The 19,792-nt window shown below is 43.0% G+C and overlaps 1 protein-coding gene across 1 annotated transcript in view; it reads right to left on the reverse strand.

Annotated features, from left to right (window-relative positions):
• Window positions 1-19,792, reverse strand: part of LOC143775626 (uncharacterized) — a 69,557-nt gene that overhangs the window by 12,649 nt on the left and 37,116 nt on the right. Inside the window, exons 4-6 of the mRNA XM_077263977.1 lie at window positions 19,313-19,455; window positions 6,606-6,733; window positions 4,722-4,780 (exon numbers count right to left, since the gene is read on the reverse strand). Coding sequence (XP_077120092.1) covers window positions 4,722-4,780; window positions 6,606-6,733; window positions 19,313-19,455 — 330 coding nt within the window. The remainder of the gene's footprint in view (window positions 1-4,721; window positions 4,781-6,605; window positions 6,734-19,312; window positions 19,456-19,792) is intronic.

Consider the following 19,792-nt stretch of genomic DNA (forward strand, 5'->3'; position numbering starts at 1 on the left):
ATCTAATGTTAAAAATAATAAAAAAAAATAAAAAATCGTGATTTACTCACCTAACGGGGCCTGCGACGCTCTGGGCTATGCATTGCGATCTCGCGAGATGATGACGTAGCGCTCTCGCGAGACCGCTACGTCATCATCATCTCGCAAAACCACAATGCATTCTTGGGACTGTAACGTTGCAAGGAGCATCACTGAACGCATCGCCTGGATCCAGGGGCCGCCAGAGTGTGAGTATACAGGTCCTTCTCAAAAAATTAGCATATAGTGTTAAATTTCATTATTTACCATAATGTAATGATTACAATTAAACTTTCATATACTATAGATTCATTATCCACCAACTGAAATTTGTCAGGTCTTTTATTGTTTTAATACTGATGATTTTGGCATACAACTCCTGATAACCCAAAAAACCTGTCTCAATAAATTAGCATATTTCACCCGACCAATCAAATAAAAGTGTTTTTTAATACCAAACAAAAAAACCATCAAATAATAATGTTCAGTTATGCACTCAATACTTGGTCGGGAATCCTTTGGCAGAAATGACTGCTTCAATGCGGCGTGGCATGGAGGCAATCAGCCTGTGACACTGCTGAGATGTTATGGAGGCCCAGGATGCTTCAATAGCGGCCTTAAGCTCATCCAGAGTGTTGGGTCTTGCGTCTCTCAACTTTCTCTTCACAATATCCCACAGATTCTCTATGGGGTTCAGGTCAGGAGAGTTGGCAGGCCAATTGAGCACAGTAATACCATGGTCAGTAAACCATTTACCAGTGGTTTTGGCACTGTGAGCAGGTGCCAGGTCGTGCTGAAAAATGAAATCTTCATCTCCATAAAGCATTTCAGCCGATGGAAGCATGAAGTGCTCCAAAATCTCCTGATAGCTAGCTGCATTGACCCTGCCCTTGATGAAACACAGTGGACCAACACCAGCAGCTGACATGGCACCCCACACCATCACTGACTGTGGGTACTTGACACTGGACTTCAGGCATTTTGGCATTTCCTTCTCCCCAGTCTTCCTCCAGACTCTGGCACCTTGATTTCCGAATGACATGCAAAATTTGCTTTCATCAGAAAAAAGTACTTGGGACCACTTAGCAACAGTCCAGTGCTGCTTCTCTGTAGCCCAGGTCAGGCGCTTCTGCCGCTGTTTATGATTCAAAAGTGGCTTTACCTGGGGAATGCGGCACCTGTAGCCCATTTCCTCCACACGCCTGTGCACGGTGGCTCTGGATGTTTCCACACCAGACTCAGTCCACTGCTTCCTCAGGTTCCGGTCACCTCTTCTCGTTGTACAGCGTTTTCTGCCACATTGTTTCCTTCCAACAGACTTACCATTGAGGTGCCTTGATACAGCACTCTGGGAACAGCCTATTTGTTGAGAAATTTCTTTCTGGGTCTTACCCTCTTGCTTGAGGGTGTCAATGATGGCCTTCTTGACATCTGTCAGGTCGCTAGTCTTACCCATGATGGGGGTTTTGAGTAATGAACCAGGCAGGGAGTTTTTAAAAGCCTCAGGTATCTTTTGCATGTGTTTAGAGTTAATTAGTTGATTCAGAAGATTAGGGTAATAGGTCGTTTAGAGAACCTTTTCTTGATATGCTAATTTATTGAGACAGGTTTTTTGGGTTATCAGGAGTTGTATGCCAAAATCATCAGTATTAAAACAATAAAAGACCTGACAAATTTCAGTTGGTGGATAATGAATCTATAGTATATGAAAGTTTAATTGTAATCATTACATTATGGTAAATAATGAAATTTAACACTATATGCTAATTTTTTGAGAAGGACCTGTATAACTTATTTTATTTTATTTATTCTTATTTTTATTTTTTTTGCATATGCATCCATACCAAAGGGTCCCCCTACCCAATTATTTTTAAACTGTGAAAAAGTACAATTTGCACTTTTATATGCGAGTCCCCTTAGGGGATTTGAACTTGCCATCATTTGAGTCATGCAACTACATATTGCAGTGCTGTAGTATATTTAACAAATCATGGACTATCAAGCTCAACCTGTGGATGAGCTTCACATGAGTACCATGAAGGTAGCAAAGGGAGCCTTCAGCAGGCCCTCAGCTACCATGGTAACCAATCAGTATCCCAGGACCACGATGCAGTATCCCAGCAACCACATCATATAAAGGTGACTGTCGGAAATCATCCAAGTGTTAATTTGCTACTAATGGACAGATATTTGTGAATACGATTTTATACAATCATGTCATTAAAGTTTCCTATCCAGTATGTTTTTTTTGGTTTTTTTTACAAATTATGAAGACCGCCACACAAAATGCTATGCACACACCAGAAATACAGATCTGTCATCGATGGGCTAGTGTGCATTTGCACCTAGGTTACAAGATTTTCTGTAATAAACTAGAACTGTGTAGGAGTGTGGACTAGCCACTTCTGGTAGATTCTACCCATTTTTTAGGCTATGGGCACAGGTTCAGGATTTTTAGCTTTTTTAAGCGTTTTTCGGCCATTTTCCGCCAAAAAAAGGCTTACATAAGCATCCCATCATTTATAATGCATTCCGAATTTGTGCACATGCTGCGTTTTCTGCAGCGGAATCGCATTCCGAAAGAAATGCAGCATGTTCATTGTTTGTGTGGAATCGCGGTGATTCCGCACACACAGGAATGCATTGATCTTCTTACTTCCCGCATGGGGTTATGCCCACTATGCGGGAACTAAGCGGATCATGTGCAGTTGGTACCAAGGGTGGAGGAGAGGAGACTCTCCTCCAGGCCCTGGGAACCATATACCACCTGTAAAAAAATAAATAAATAAATAAAATAAAAAATCGTGATATTCTCGCCCCCGCAGCCTTCCCGCTCCTTGCGATGCTCCCATTCCCAGTAATGGCTTGCAACAATGACCTGTGATGACGTAGCGGTCTCACGTGAGGCTACGTCATCTGGGATCATTGCTGCGAGGCATTACTGAGAACGGGAGCATCGTGAGTAGGGAAGGCTACGGGGGCCGTCAGAAGGTAAGAATATCACGATTTAATTTTTTTATTATTTTTAACATAATATCTTTTTACTATTGATGCTGCATAGGCAGCATCAATAGTAAAAAGTTGGTCACACTTGTCAAACACTGTTTGAGAAGTGTAACCAACCTGTCAATCAGTTTTCCAAGCAATGCTACAGATCGCTTGGAAAACGCTAGCATTCTACAAGCTAATTACGCTTGCAAAATGCTAGTGTTTAGCGGGAATATGCATGCCAATTCTGCATGCGTATTTCCCACGGGTGTTGCAGAATTGCCACAGAAATTTCTGCTGCAATTCTGCAACATATGCACATAGCCTTAAAAAGAGTGGCAGAAATAAAGAGAGTGGCAGAAATAAAAAAAAAAAAACTTTAAAAAGTTGTAATTGTGGCAAACGAATTGAATGCATAATAGGTGACTTTTTATACTAGTTTCTGGTGTAGATGCATTAACACATGTCGCCCACTGTACTGTTCTTTTCCCTCCACATGCAAAGTTGTTATTCAACATTAAAGCAAATATTTCCAGAGCCATTTCTGTGGAAGAATGTAGGACAATGGAACATGCTACCTCATTTATAATTTCCCATTCATGGGCAGACATAACGCATGTGCAGCCGCATGGGGGCTCAGAGGCGGAGGGGGCCCCTGCAGGGTGGCTAATAATGAGGGAGCTGCAGCGATCTGTCCTGCTTCCTGCCCGCGCCTCCTCTCACACAGACAGCAGCACTGCTGGATGACATCATTCAGCGGTTGGCTGTGCCAAAGAGAGGAAGGCGACAGTGCTGCTGCAGCAGAGCGTGCGGAGAGGTGGTGTGTGTGTTGTGTGTGTATGCATGCATAGCGCTGTGGGGGAATGTGCAGAGAGGTGAATGGTGCTGTGTGTGCCTGTGTGTAGGGGGAGGATAGGGCAATGATGGGGCTGATGGGGAGAAGGCAATGATGAGGTGATGGAGAGGGCAATGATGGGGGAGGAGGAAATAATGGAAGTGGTGGAATGAGCAAGAATGGTGGTGGTGGAAAGGACAATGATGGTGGAAGGGGGAGGAAATGATGGGGGTGGTGGAATGGGCAAGGATGGTCTTGGTGGAAAGGACAATGATGGTGGTGGAGGGGGGAGGAAATGATTGAGGTGGTGGAATGGGCAATGATATGGGGTAGGGAGAGGATAATAGGATGCAGGGGGAGAAGGAAAATGAGGGGTGTGGGGGATTGGGATGGGATTTGACTTAGGAACAGGGGTGGAGGAAGACATTATTATCACTTATTAAGTCTAACAGTCCCTTTGTACATACTGTACTCACTAATTCTGTATAACACCATCCTTAGTTACATAGTTTCCTTGTCTTCCGGTGACCAGAAGACCAGTCCATCAGCTCCTTCATTAGAAAAGAAGCTTTCCCATGCTCCCATCAGCCATCATTGCATTATACAGCTAACAAGACAGGACGGTATGTAATAAAAAACAGGTCTCTATATAATCCAATATGTAAGGGACGGTACTGTACATAAGAGGGGGCACTGTATAATAAGGGAAGGCAATATACGAGATAGAGATAGATAGATATATATCTCTCTATCTATCAATGTCACCATAAAAGGAGGGGAGCCCAGACATATTTCCTGCACAGGGGCCCCAAGCTGTCAGTGTCCGCCCCTGTTCCCATTACATATCTTATCACCAAGTGCAGGTTCAGAAACATCTTACCGAATTTGTGAAATTGAGACATTTGAGATTGGGAATGATTTATTAGCAGCTTGAAACACCTGTAAAAAACAGTAAATATTAAAGCATTTTAATGGGATGCTAAAGATGTACTGCTACAGAAGTACCATGGATAGCCTATTACAAATGAACACAATTTTTTCTTCAACTTTAGGTTTACATTTTGGTGGTTTTGGAATAAATACCCAAATAAGCAAACAATTTTCCATGTCTCAGGACAAATAATGCAACATGATTGCTCACAGTTAGTGTTGAGCGATACCGTCCGATAAAAGTATCGGTATCGGAAAGTATCGGCCGATACCGGCAAAGTATCGGATCAAATCCGATACCGATACCCGATACCAATACAAGTCAATGGGACTCAAGTATCGGACGGTATTCCTGATGGTTCCCAGGGTCTGAAGGAGAGGAAACTCTCCTTCAGGCCCTGGGAACCATATTAATGTGTAAAAGAAAGAATTAAAATAAAAAATATTGCTATACTCACCTCTCCGAGGGAACCGGCAGCGTTGTTTGCTTAAAATTCGCGCTTTTCTTTCCTTACGTGAAGTCCCGGCTTTGTGATTGGTTGCGTCGCAGTCACATGGGCGACGCAACCAATCACAGCAAGCCGTGACGTAATTTCAGGTCCTTAAGGATTTTAAAATTACGTCCCGGCTTTGTGATTGGTTGCGTCGCAGTCACATGGGCGACGCAACCAATCACAAGCCGTGACGTCACGGGAGGCTGGACACGCGCGCATTTTAAAATGCGCGCTTGTCCAGCCTCCCGTGATGTCCCGGCTTGTGATTGGTTGCGTCGCGGTCAACCAATCACAAGCCGGGAGGCTGGACACGCGCGCATTTTAACATGCGCGCTTGTCCAGCCTCCCGTGACGTCCCGGCTTGTGATTGGTTGCGTCGCGGTCAACCAATCACAAGCCGGGAGGCTGGACACGCGCGCATTTTAAAATTTTAAAATGGGCGCGTGTCCAGCCTCCCGGCTTGTGATTGGTTGACCGCGACGCAACCAATCACAAGCCGGGACGTCACGGGAGGCTGGACAAGCGCGCATTTTAAAATGCGCGCGTGTCCAGCCTCCCGGCTTGTGATTGGTTGACCGCGACGCAACCAATCACAAGCCGGGACGTCACGGGAGGCTGGACAAGCGCGCATTTTAAAATGCGCGCGTGTCCAGCCTCTCGGCTTGTGATTGGTTGACCGCGACGCAACCAATCACAAGCCGGGACATCACGGGAGGCTGGACAAGCGCGCATTTTAAAATGCGCGCGTGTCCAGCCTCCCGTGACGTCACGGCTTGTGATTGGTTGCGTCGCCCATGTGACTGCGACGCAACCAATTACAAAGCCGGGACGTAATTTTAAAATCCTTAAGGGCCTGAAATTACGTCACGGCTTGCTGTGATTGGTTGCGTCGCCCATGTGACTGCGACGCAACCAATCACAAAGCCGGTACGTTATTTTAAAATCCTTAAGGACCTGAAATTACGTCACGGCTTGCTGTGATTGGTTGCGTCGCCCATGTGACTGCGACGCAACCAATCACAAGCCGGGACTTCACGTAAAGGAAAGAAAAGCGCGAATTTTAAACAAAGAACGCTGCCGCTTCCCTCGGTAAGGTGCAGGCTGCGGAGAGGTGAGTATAGCAATATTTTTTATTTTAATTCTCTCTTTTACACATTTTTACATTAATGTTGTTTCGATACCGATACCCGATACCACAAAAGTATCGGATCTCGGTATCGGAATTCCGATACCCGCAAGTATCGCCTGATACCCGATACTTGCGGTATCGGAATGCTCAACACTACTCACAGTACAAAAGGTAGTTGTGAGTACTGTGTATCCATCCATTCCCACCCTACCGCTTTCTGCAGACTGTCCAGGAAGTTTTGCTTTTCCTGATTCTTCCCGCTTACTACAATATGGCCAGCACGCAGAACCAGAAAAGAGATAGGTAGAGTCTCCACCTCCAAATTAGACCGTGTGTATCCTACAAAGATAAAAAAAAAAAAAAAAAAGCACATTACTAGTTAATTACCTTATAGAGAAGGTTTTTAGAGCCACTTTACATATCTTACTGTTATGGATAATATTTTATAGCTTGCTTTGATCATCATTTGAACAATTTACATCTATAAATCTTGCTTTAATATTTGTTTTTGTATGCTCCGTACAAGTTGTGTTTGTAAAATCAACTAGACAGGGAGTTTGATTTGTGTTAAAATTATTGAGTTAGTTTAAGCTTGTTTGAAGGAATTTTGTAGAATCCATCATTTACCACCCTTATTCTTTAACCTTGCATATTTTTGGTAATGTACAAAGCCATTCCCCTTTTTCTGTGGGTGCAATAAAACATTTATCTTGGTCCCCGGGACCAGACAAGGCTTCAACACACACTAAAGGTACCTTCACACGAAACGACATCGCTAGCGATCCGTGACGTTGCAGCGTCCTGGCTAGCGATATCGTTTCGTTTGACACACAGCAGCGATCAGGATCCTGCTGTGATGTCGCTGGTCGCTGAATAAAGTCCAGAACTTTATTTGGTCGTCCGATCGCTGTGTATCGTTGTGTTTGAAAGCAAAAGCAACGATACCAGCGATGTTTTACACTGGTAACCAGGGTAAACATCAGGTTACCAAGCGCAGGGCCGTGCTTAGTAACCCGATGTTTACCCTGGTTACCAGCGTAAAAGTAAAAAAAACAAACAGTACATGCTCACCTGCTCGTCCTCCAGCGTCTGCTTCCTGACACTGACTGAGCGCCGGCCCTAAAGTGAAAGTGAAAGCACAGCGGTGACGTCACCGCTGTGCTGTTAGGGCCGGAGCTCAGTCAGTGTCAGGAAGCAGACGCTGGGGGACGCATGTAAGTATGTGCTGTTTGTTTTTTTTACTTTTACGCTGGTAACCAGGGTAAACATCGGGTTACTAAGCGCGGCCCTGCGCTTAGCAACCCGATGTTTACCCTGGTTACCCGGGGACCTCGGCATCGTTGGTCGCTGGAGAGCGGTCTGTGTGACAGCTCTCCAGCGATCAAACAGCGACGCTGCAGCGATCAGCATCGTTGTCGCTATCGCTGCAGCGTCGCTTCGTGTGAAGGTACCTTTACTGGCTGTGTCTTCACTCTGGATGATCACTACCCTGATTTGATCAACACTGGCAATATGTGCGAGACACTTTGTGTCCCTCCCTCAAAGCTCTCTCTAAAGAGGAGTTTCCACAACACACTGCCTTGGGGATATCTTTTTTTATATTCCTAGATAATATATATTATATATACTCAAAAGAAAGAAAAACACTAAAATGCCACATCTTAGATATCACTGACTGGAATATCCCAGTTACATATTTATTCATTACATAGTGGAATGCATTGAGAATAAAACAAAAATGATCAATGTCAATCAAAATTAATAGCGCATGGAGGTTTGGATTTGGAAATTATACTGAAAATCAAAGCAAAAAATCAAACTACAGGCTGATCCAACTTTAGTGGAAATGCCTCAAGACAAGCAAATGATGCTCAGTAGTGTTTATGGCCTCCACATGACTGTATGACCTCCCTACAATGCCTGGGCATGCTCCTGATGAGGCAGCGAATGTTCTTCAGAGGGATCTCCTCCCAGACCTGGATTAAAGCATCAGTCAATGCCTTGACAGTGTGGTTCAACGTGGCGTTGGTGGATGGAACGAGACATTATGTCCCAGATGTACTTTATTGGATTCAGGACTGGGGAACAGGCAGGACAGTCCATAACATCAATGCCTTCATCATTCAGGAACTGCTGATGCTTCAACCGTACGAGGTCTAGCATTGTCATGCATCAGAAGGAACCCAGGGCCCACTGCACCTGCATATGGTTTCACAATGGGTCTGAGGATCTCATCCCGGAACTAATGGCAGTCGGAGTACTTCTGGCGAGCACATTGAGGGTTGTGCAGCCCTCCAAAAGAAAATGTCTCCCCACACAATTACTGGCCCAATACCAAACCAGTCATGCTAGAGAATGTTGCAGACAGAACATTCTCCACAGCGTCTCCAGACTTTCACATCTGTCACATGTGCTCAGAGTGAACCTGCTCTCATCCGTGAAGAGTACAGGGTGTCAATGTCAAATCTGCCAATCTTTTTGTTATCTGGCAAATGCCAATTGCCCTGTGCTGTATTGAGCTGTAAGCACAACACTCACTTGTGGAAGTCTGTCCTCATACCACCCCTCTTGTAGTCCTTTATGAATGTTTAAGCAGACACATGGATGTTAATGGCCTGCTAGAGGTCAATTTGCATGGCTCTGGGACTGCTCTGCCTGTTCTTCCTTGCAGAAAGAAGGAAGCAGCGGTTCTGCTGTCGAGTTGTTGCCCTCTTATGGCCCCCTTTGCATCTCCTGGTATCTGCTCCATGCTATGGCCACTATGCTGACAGACACAGCAACCCCTCTTTTACCACAGCTCGCATTGATGTGCCATCCTGGATGAGCGGCACTACCTGAGCAACTTCTGTGTGTTGTAGACACCACCTCATGCTACTGTACATCAAAGTGAGAGCAATGACAAAATGCAAAAATTATGACCAAAACAGCCAAAAAAAAAATAGATGAGAACAGATATTGTCTTGTCACAACCTGCAGAACCACTATTGTTATAGGGGTTGTCAACAATCTCCGAACACTAAAATACTCAGACCACCCGAGCGTGCTCTGGAAAACCCAAGCAATGAGTACACTCACTCATCACTAGTAATGATACAAGTCTCTACAGGTTACGTGCCAATTTGCAACTCAGAACTGATAACGGAATAATGGTGAGCTGCAGCATGTGCTACATGTTCACAGATCGACCAGAAGAAGAATCCAATTTCACCTGTCAGAAGTGTAGACTAGTGGCCCTTTTAGAAGAAAAGGTGTGGGGTCTGGAAGAAAGAATAGCAACTTTGAAACTCATCAAAGAGAATAAAGACTTCCTAGACAGAACAGAAGCATCTCTACTGGTCACAGAAGGTGAAAAAAGTGTCAGAGAACCTCCAAAAGCAGATGAGTGGAAGCATGTGACCAAAAGAAGCAAGAAGACCATGGAGAAATCACCAACCACACAACTGAAGAACCGATATCAAATCTTTGTAGAGGATGAAGATGGCACACCTAAGGACGAAGCAATACCAGAAAGCAAAAAAGAAAAGGGTACACAGCAACAAGTGACAGCAAAAAGTACAGCCAAGAAGCAACGAAGAGTGGTGGTGGTGGGAGACTCACTACTGAGAGGCACAGAAGCAGCCATCTGCAGACCGGACATAACCGCAAGAGAAGTATGCTGCCTTCCAGGTGCGATGATCAAGGATGTGACTGATAGGATACCAAAGCTCTTCAGCTCCAAGGACGTCCACCCATTTCTTCTGATACATGTTGGCACCAATGACACGGCAAGGAAGGACCTACCGACAATCTGCAAGGACTTTGAAGAGTTGGGGAAGAAAGTAAAGGAGCTGGATGCACAGGTAGTTTTTTCTTCTATCCTTCCAGTAGACGGGCATGGCACCAGGAGATGGAACAGGATCCTTGATGCGAACAACTGGCTAAGACGATGGTGCAGACAACAAGGATTCGGATTCCTGGACCACGGTGTGAATTACTTGTACGATGGACTCCTCGCCAGAGACGGACTACACCTCAACAAACCTGGGAAACACACATTCGCCAGAAGACTCGCTACACTCATCAGGAGGGCGTTAAACTAGAAGAAGAGAGGACGGGAAGAAAAACATTAGACTCGAACAAAGAAGACCCAGGAAAACATACTCAGAAGGGAGGTAAGAACATTTCTAAAACAATCCACAGCGAGGAGATTGGAACAAAACAAAATCCTCTAAACTGCATGCTCGCAAACGCCAGAAGCCTGACAAACAAGATGGAAGAACTAGAAGCAGAAATATCTACAGGTAACTTTGACATAGTGGGAATAACCGAGACATGGTTAGATGAAAGCTATGACTGGGCAGTTAACTTACAGGGTTACAGTCTGTTTAGAAAAGATCGTAAAAATCGAAGAGGAGGAGGGGTTTGTCTCTATGTAAAGTCTTGTCTAAAGTCCACTTTAAGGGAGGATATTAGCGAAGGGAATGTCGAGTCCATATGGGTCGAAATTCATGGAGGGAAAAATGGTAACAAAATTCTCATTGGGGTCTGTTACAAACCCCCAAATATAACAGAAATCATGGAAAGTCTACTTCTAAAGCAGATAGATGAAGCTGCAACCCATAATGAGGTCCTGGTTATGGGGGACTTTAACTACCCGGATATTAACTGGGAAACAGAAACCTGTGAAGCCCATAAAGGCAACAGGTTTCTGCTAATAACCAAGAAAAATTATCTTTCACAATTGGTGCAGAATCCAACCAGAGGAGCAGCACTTTTAGACCTAATACTATCTAATAGACCTGACAGAATAACAAATCTGCAGGTGGTCGGGCATCTAGGAAATAGTGACCACAATATTGTACAGTTTCACCTGTCTTTCACTAGGGGGACTTGTCAGGGAGTCACAAAAACACTGAACTTTAGGAAGGCAAAGTTTGACCAGCTTAGAGATGCCCTTAATCTGGTAGACTGGGACAATATCCTCAGAAATAAGAATACAGATAATAAATGGGAAATGTTTAAGAGCATCCTAAATAGGCACTGTAAGCGGTTTATACCTTGTGGGAATAAAAGGACTAGAAATAGGAAAAACCCAATGTGGCTAAACAAAGAAGTAAGACAGGCAATTAACAGTAAAAAGAAAGCATTTGCACTACTAAAGCAGGATGGCACCATTGAAGCTCTAAAAAACTATAGGGAAAAAAATACTTTATCTAAAAAACTAATTAAAGCTGCCAAAAAGGAAACAGAGAAGCACATTGCTAAGGAGAGTAAAACTAATCCCAAACTGTTCTTCAACTATATCAATAGTAAAAGAATAAAAACTGAAAATGTAGGCCCCTTAAAAAATAGTGAGGAAAGAATGGTTGTAGATGACGAGGAAAAGGCTAACATATTAAACACCTTCTTCTCCACGGTATTCACGGTGGAAAATGAAATGCTAGGTGAAATCCCAAGAAACAATGAAAACCCTATATTAAGGGTCACCAATCTAACCCAAGAAGAGGTGCGAAACCGGCTAAATAAGATTAAAATAGATAAATCTCCGGGTCCGGATGGCATACACCCACGAGTACTAAGAGAACTAAGTAATGTAATAGATAAACCATTATTTCTTATTTTTAGGGACTCTATAGCGACGGGGTCTGTTCCGCAGGACTGGCGCATAGCAAATGTGGTGCCAATATTCAAAAAGGGCTCTAAAAGTGAACCTGGAAATTATAGGCCAGTAAGTCTAACCTGTACTGTTGGTAAAATATTTGAAGGGTTTCTGAAGGATGTTATTCTGGATTATCTCAATGAGAATAACTGTTTAACTCCATATCAGCATGGGTTTATGAGAAATCGCTCCTGTCAAACCAATCTAATCAGTTTTTATGAAGAGGTAAGCTATAGGCTGGACCACGGTGAGTCATTGGACGTGGTATATCTCGATTTTTCCAAAGCGTTTGATACCGTACCGCACAAGAGGTTGGTACACAAAATGAGAATGCTTGGTCTGGGGGAAAATGTGTGTAAATGGGTTAGTAACTGGCTTAGTGATAGAAAGCAGAGGGTGGTTATAAATGGTATAGTCTCTAACTGGGTCGCTGTGACCAGTGGGGTACTGCAGGGGTCGGTATTGGGACCTGTTCTCTTCAACATATTCATTAATGATCTGGTAGAAGGTTTACACAGTAAAATATTGATATTTGCAGATGATACAAAACTATGTAAAGCAGTTATTACAAGAGAAGATAGTATTCTGCTACAGATGGATCTGGATAAGTTGCAAACTTGGGCTGAAAGGTGGCAGATGAGGTTTAACAATGATAAATGTAAGGTTATACACATGGGAAGAAGGAATCAATATCACCATTACACACTGAACGGGAAACCACTGGGTAAATCTCACATGGAGAAGGACTTGGGGATCCTAGTTAATGATAAACTTACCTGGAGCAGCCAGTGCCAGGCAGCAGCTGCCAAGGCAAACAGGATCATGGGGTGCATTAAAAGAGGTCTGGATACACATTATGAGAGCATTATACTGCCTCTGTACCAATCCCTAGTTAGACCGCACATAGAGTACTGTGTCCAGTTTTGGGCACCGGTGCTCAGGAAGGATATAATGGAACTAGAGAGAGTACAAAGGAGGGCAACAAAATTAATAAAGGGGATGGGAGAACTACAATACCCAGATAGATTAGCGAAATTAGGATTATTTAGTCTAGAAAAAAGACGACTGAGGGGCGATCTAATAACCATGTATAAGTATATAAGGGGACAATACAAATATCTCGCTGAGGATCTGTTTATACCAAGGAAGGTGACGGGCACAAGGGGGCATTCTTTGCGTCTGGAGGAGAGAAGGTTTTTCCACCAACATAGAAGAGGATTCTTTACTGTTAGGGCAGTGAGAATCTGGAATTGCTTGCCTGAGGAGGTGGTGATGGCGAACTCAGTCGAGGGGTTCAAGAGAGGCCTGGATGTCTTCCTGGAGCAGAACAATATTGTATCATACAATTATTAGGTTCTGTAGAAGGACGTAGATCTGGGGATTTATTATGATGGAATATAGGCTGAACTGGATGGACAAATGTCTTTTTTCGGCCTTACTAACTATGTTACTATGTTACTATGTTTATTTTACAGGTGCTGAAGTGGTGTGAGGTTTGATAGTGGACCCAGTGGAATACAGAGCAGTCATCAAGATCCTTTACCTGAAAGGCAGCACACACAAAAGGAGACGTTCAATGAGATGCAAGAGGCTTATAGTGATGATTCTCGATCATATGATGAAGACAAGAAGTGGCAGTGTCAATTCAAATGTGATCAGACTTCGGTACAAACCGCTCCAATTCCAAGGCGACCCCACTCTGCTATTGATGAACACACCATCCAGCAAGTGGAGGTCGCCATTTTGGTAAATCACTGCATAATCGTCCAAGACCATCTTCACATGCATAAGGTATCTGCTCTGTGGGTTCCCCAGCTGCTCACACCTTTCTAGAAGCAGGAAAGAGTCAAATGCTCTCAGGCTCTATTGACAATGTGCCATTGAAACCAGGAGGACTTTTTCCACAGACTGATCACACAAGATGAAAGCTAGGTCCATCACTATGATCCTGAGACTAAAGTCCAGTCGATGCAATGGAAGCATGACTCACCGCCTCCAAAGAAGGAATGCCAAACCCTTGGTAGGCAAAGTAATGCTCACTGTATTTTGGGATCAGCAAAAAGTAGTATTGACTGATTTCCTAGAAAAAGGTACCATGATCACTGGGGCATCAAACAAACAAATAGAAAAACCGGCCAAAAAAAGCCATAGCCAGCTCACCAACCAGACCATAAGACACGGAGCACGAGAGTTCGTCCCGACCAAGACGCCATACAGCAGCAAATTTGAAAGACGTGGATACTCCAGCTCCAGTAAAATGGTAAATTTCTTTATTCATCCAAAATCCTCTTAAAAAAGGAATATCCTTACATATGGTGGACAGTACAGGTGATTGCAAAAGATTATATGGCAACGCGTTTCGATCAGTAGATCTTACTCATGCCAGTAACATACAAAAGTGAGTACTCAACATATAATGATCCTAGACCTATCACAGGATTTCACATAATCACGTGATTAACCCGAGAAGGTCCTAATGTTACATATAACAAAACAACAAATTACTATTAAAACATCTAGCACATTATTAAAAAGCTGTAAAATTTCAGCACTAATGATACAATATTTTGTTTCTTTTGTTTAGACCCGCGGGGAAACGAGTGTTAAGATTGTAAATCCAAAACGCCTCCCTAGTAAGAAGGTGTCTCTTAAAATCTCCACCGCGGCTTTGAGGATAAATTTTTTCAATACCATGTACTTTTAAATTTGTGATATTCCCATTGTGTTTAGTGCCAAAATGTCTCGAAATCATGGAAATTTTTCTATTCATTATATTGCAATTGCTAACATCTCTCAAATGTTCCGTGACATGTGTGTTTAATTTTGTTGACGTGCATCCTACGTAAGAAATATGGCATGCTACACAATCCATTTTGTAAACCACATTTTTAGTGTGACAATTTTTGAAACTATTTATATTATAACTCTTCATTCTTTCAGAGTTTTGAAACGTGTTGCCCAATTACGCATGAGCACACGTACTGCAGGCTGAAGTGCCGCACTTAAAAAAACCTTTACATTCAAGCCAAGTGCTTGATTTAGATGTGTGTGAATTGGGGGCAATTATGTCTCCAATGGTCTGCGCTCTACTGGCCACTATACTAACTCCATCTTTCAAAATATTCATGAGCGTATTATCCTCATATAGAACAGGTAACCTTTTATTTATTTTATCTTTAATTTGGTTAAATTGCGGACTAAATTGTAAGCAAACATAAGGCTTATTATCATGTCTACTTTTATTGGAGTTCTTGATTTTATTTGATACTAATAAATCTGCTCTATGTTTTTTTATCTACTATGGCTGTGGCTCCATCAAGAGACCAGTGAGAATAGATACGTGCCCCAAGTTTATTTTTTAGTTTATCAAATTCCTCTAGTTTATCTTCCTCACTACTACAGTTCCATTTCAATCTAGTAAATTCTCCAACAGGTATAGCTTTGGTTGTGTGGGTTGGATGGCGACTAGTCGCATGTAAGATTGTATTTCCACTCATTGGTTTTACATGTTTTACTGATAATATATTCCTCAGCAATACCGCATAATTCAAGATCTAAAAAAGATTTATTTTGTCGGTCACAGTTATATGTAAATTTTATGCCAAAATCATTGGCATTTATGTATTCCACAAATCCCGGTATGGCAGACATCACCCCCCCAAATGATGAGGATATCGTCTATGTATCTGCCATACCAGGAGATGTGGTCAACAAAAGGATTTTCTGCCGAATATATGAATTTCTGTTCCCAATATGCCATAGTCAATTTGGCTAAAGATGGTGAATACTTAGCCCCCATAGGAACTCCCGACTTTTGCACATATATTTGTTCATCAAACGAGAAGATATTATGTTTCATTAGAAAGAATATAGCCTATAAGGCAAAATCAATTGGATCTTGAGAGTATTGACCATATTCTATTAAATGAAATTGCAACGCTTTCATGGCTATGTCATGAGGTATACTTGTGTACAATGACACAACGTCACAACTAAGCCAGGTATAATTTTGTTTCCATTGCCAATTTGCAAGTGTTTTTAAAAATAATAAATATAAATAGTTTCAGAAATTGTCACACTAAAAATGTGGTTTACAAAATGGATTGTGTAGCATGCCATATTTCTTACGTAGGATGCACGTCAAGAAAATTAAAAACACGTGTCACGGAACATTTGAGAGATGTTAGCAATTGCAATATAATGAATAGAAATATTTCCATGATTTCGAGACATTTTGGCACGAAACACAATGGGGATATCACAAATTTAAAAGTACATGGTATTGAAAAAAATTTATCCTCAAAGCCGCGGTGGAGATTTTAAGAGACGCCTTCTTACTAGGGAGGCGTTTTGGATTTGCAATCTTAACACTCGCTTCCCCGCGGGTCTAAACAAAAGAAACAAAATATTGTATCATTAGTGCTGAAATTTTACAGCTTTTTAATAATGTGCTAGATGTTTTAATAGTAATCTGTTTTGTTATATGTAACATTAGGACCTTCTCGGGTTAATCACGTGATTATGTGAAATCCTGTGATAGGTCTAAGATCATTATATGTTGAGTACTCACTTTTGTATGTTACTGGCATGAGTAAGATCTACTGATCGAAACGCGTTGCCATATAATCTTTTGCAATCACCTGTACTGTCCACCATATGTAAGGATATTCCTTTTTTAAGATGATTTTGGATGAATAAAGAAATTTATTATTTTACTGGAGCTGGAGTATCCATGTCTTTCAAATTTATCACTGGGGCATACTATGCTTTACTGTTGCGGAAATTGTGGGAGGTTATCAAAACCAAGAGACGTGGCATGCTCACCAAAGCAGTCTGCCTTCTGCAAGACAATGCACCAATTCACAACTCACATGTTGCCCAAATGGAAGTATACACCTGTGACTTTGAAATTCTACCGCATCCCACTTATTCACCCAACCTCGCACCATCGGACCTCCACCTCTTTCCAACAATGAAGTTATTTTGGAAGGTCAAGCATTTTCCTTTTAAGACTCTGATTTCCGAAGTCACAATGTGGCTTTTGGAGCAACCTGTCGACTTCTAAAAGAGGTGTTTACAGTTGCTTAAAGAGATGGGAGAAGTGTGTGCCTAGGTGGCACCTATGTAGAGAAGGACTAATAACTGTGCCAAGTTTCATTGCTCTCAGTCCACAGGAAGTGGGTCAGGGGAAATTTTTAATGGACGCCCCTCATATAGGGCACTTTTACATTGGGCGGTGTTTTTCCAAGCAGCCTTAAATGAGACTGTTACAGAGATGCGGGGTCAGTGGGTGCTCTTGTCCGCTGGCCCGGCTGTCTTTAGCAAGACTGCATGGACCACGGCTCATACCACTGAACGCCCGTTCTATCTCCCCATGGGCAATACACTACACAGACAACACAGGGTTAAGGTAAAACAGTGTGGCAATACTTTATTGAACCACAACACACAATAGCAAACAGAACAATCCCACCATGACTGGAATTGTTTGGTTACATGGGCGCATATAAAATATCACTGCATCTCCACGTATTTCCAGTATGACATGATGTCAGAGCTCCCAGGGTCACATGGGCGCATATAAAATATCACTGCGTCTCCATGTATTTCCAGTATGACATGATGTCAGAGATCCCAGGGTCGCTACTCCATCTGTGGATGAACGCACAGAGAAGAGGTAACGACAAGCATAGGGAGATGACCAAGAACTGTCCAAAGAGTCCATACAAGGTCCAAAGCCAGTTGACATGATGTCAGAGCTCCCAGGGTCGCTACTCCATCTGTGGATGAACGCACAGAGAAGGGGTAACTACAAGCATAGGGAGATGACCAAGAACTGTCCAAAGAGTCCATACAAGGTCCAAAGCCAGTTGACACGAGAGTCACCACCTGGCTTATCTGACCATCTCCATGGAACCAGGCGACCAGCGGGTCCCAAACCTGGCTTTCTCCAAACATATCCATGGTTCAGAGATGGTCACTGGCTCAGATCTGTGTTCTTTCAACCGGAGCCGAAAACCCCTAGGTTGTATCCTATAGAATCCTAGATCAGTGTCCCTCGTGATTGTGCCATGATGAATTGGCTGCAGTCCTTTCTCTTGTCTGTTGGGTGGTTTTCAGAATGTCTGGCTCGTAGCTCTGTATTACTTCAGACTCCAAGATGTGATTTCTGAGTCTTTCTAAGGGTACTGTCTCACAGTGGCACTTTTGTCGCTACGACGGTACGATCCGTGATGTTCCAGCGATATCCATACGATAATCGCTGTGTCTGACACGCAGCAGCGATCAGGGACCCTGCTGAGAATCGTACGTCGTAGCAGATCGTTTGGAACTTTCTTTCGTCGCTGGATCTCCCGCTGTCATCGTTGGATCGGTGTGTGTGACATCGATCCAACGATGCGTTCGCTTGTAACCAGGGTAAACATCAGGTTACTAAGCGCAGGGCCGCTCTTAGTAACCCGATGTTTACCCTGGTTACCATCGTAAAAGTAAAAAAACAAACAAACAGTACATACTCACATTCCGGTGTCCGTCAGGTCCCTCGCAGTCCTGCTTCCCGCTCTGACTGACTGCCGGCCGTAAAGTAAGAGCAGAGCACAGCGGCGACGTCACCGCTGTGCTGTGCTTTCACTTTACGGCGGCACTCAGTCAGTCCGGGAAGCAGACGGCAAGGGAACTGACGGACACCGGAATGTGAGTATGTACTGTGTTTTTTTTTTACTTTTACGATGGTAACCAGGGTAAACATCGGGTTACTAAGCGCGGCCCAGCGCTTAGTAACCCGATGTTTACCCTGGTTACCCGGGGCCTTCGGCATCGTTGGTCGTTGGAGAGCTGTCTGTGTGACAGATCCCCAGCGACCACACAACGACTTTCCAACGATCACGGCCAGGTCGTAACGCTGGTCGTGATCGTTGGAAAGTTGCAGAGTGTGACAGTACCCTAAGCCCAAGGCATGTAAGCCACTCCCAGAATCACCCAGGGTCTCCCAGTCCAACATCAAGATAAGGCAAACAATGGTGATGGGATTAAGTAGCACTATTAGCATATAAGCACACATCAATAAACAAAGCCCAACACACTCAGTGTACAGTCACCATTACAGACCTACACAGCATGTTAGATAGTATATCAGTTGGCAAGTTCGTATTCCTGACCCACCAGACACAAACTCAAATGCACAAGCCAATATACAGATGAAAAGTCAGTTCTTATTGGTCTGCAAAAACGTAGCTGTCTGGGTAATTAAGATACAATCTGGTTTCTTCACAGAGACATACCGTTTAATTCCACCGTGGAGCCATTAATCGACCACCCAAAATAGTTAGTCTTGGTTCCATCAGTCAGTACAGTCCGGATAATGTCTGATACACTAGGCACACTGTGAAACGCAACATTACTCATAACAATGACAGAGCCTTTCCTACAAAAGACAAAACCAAAAGGATTTATTACTGAAAACTATGAAAAAAATTTAAGTATTTTAAAAAAACAAATCTTGGTGTCTTGACAAGCAATAGTAAGGAAGTCTTAGACACCAAACAAAATAGGTAACAGTCAAAACAGAGTAATGTCAACATTAAACGAGATCCGTCAACAGTATTTCACCCTGCAGACTTTATATACTCATGTAGCTCTTTCAATGACAAATCCAATGATACTTTATTTTTAAATGAACTGGATGGCCATAGATTTTTTTCTACCTATAAATATGCAACTTTATTTCTTTAATACTGAGAAATAAGCAGTTTAATATAAAC

The sequence above is a fragment of the Ranitomeya variabilis genome, chromosome 5 (assembly GCF_051348905.1).
Source record: "Ranitomeya variabilis isolate aRanVar5 chromosome 5, aRanVar5.hap1, whole genome shotgun sequence".
Lineage (NCBI taxonomy): Eukaryota > Metazoa > Chordata > Amphibia > Anura > Dendrobatidae > Ranitomeya > Ranitomeya variabilis.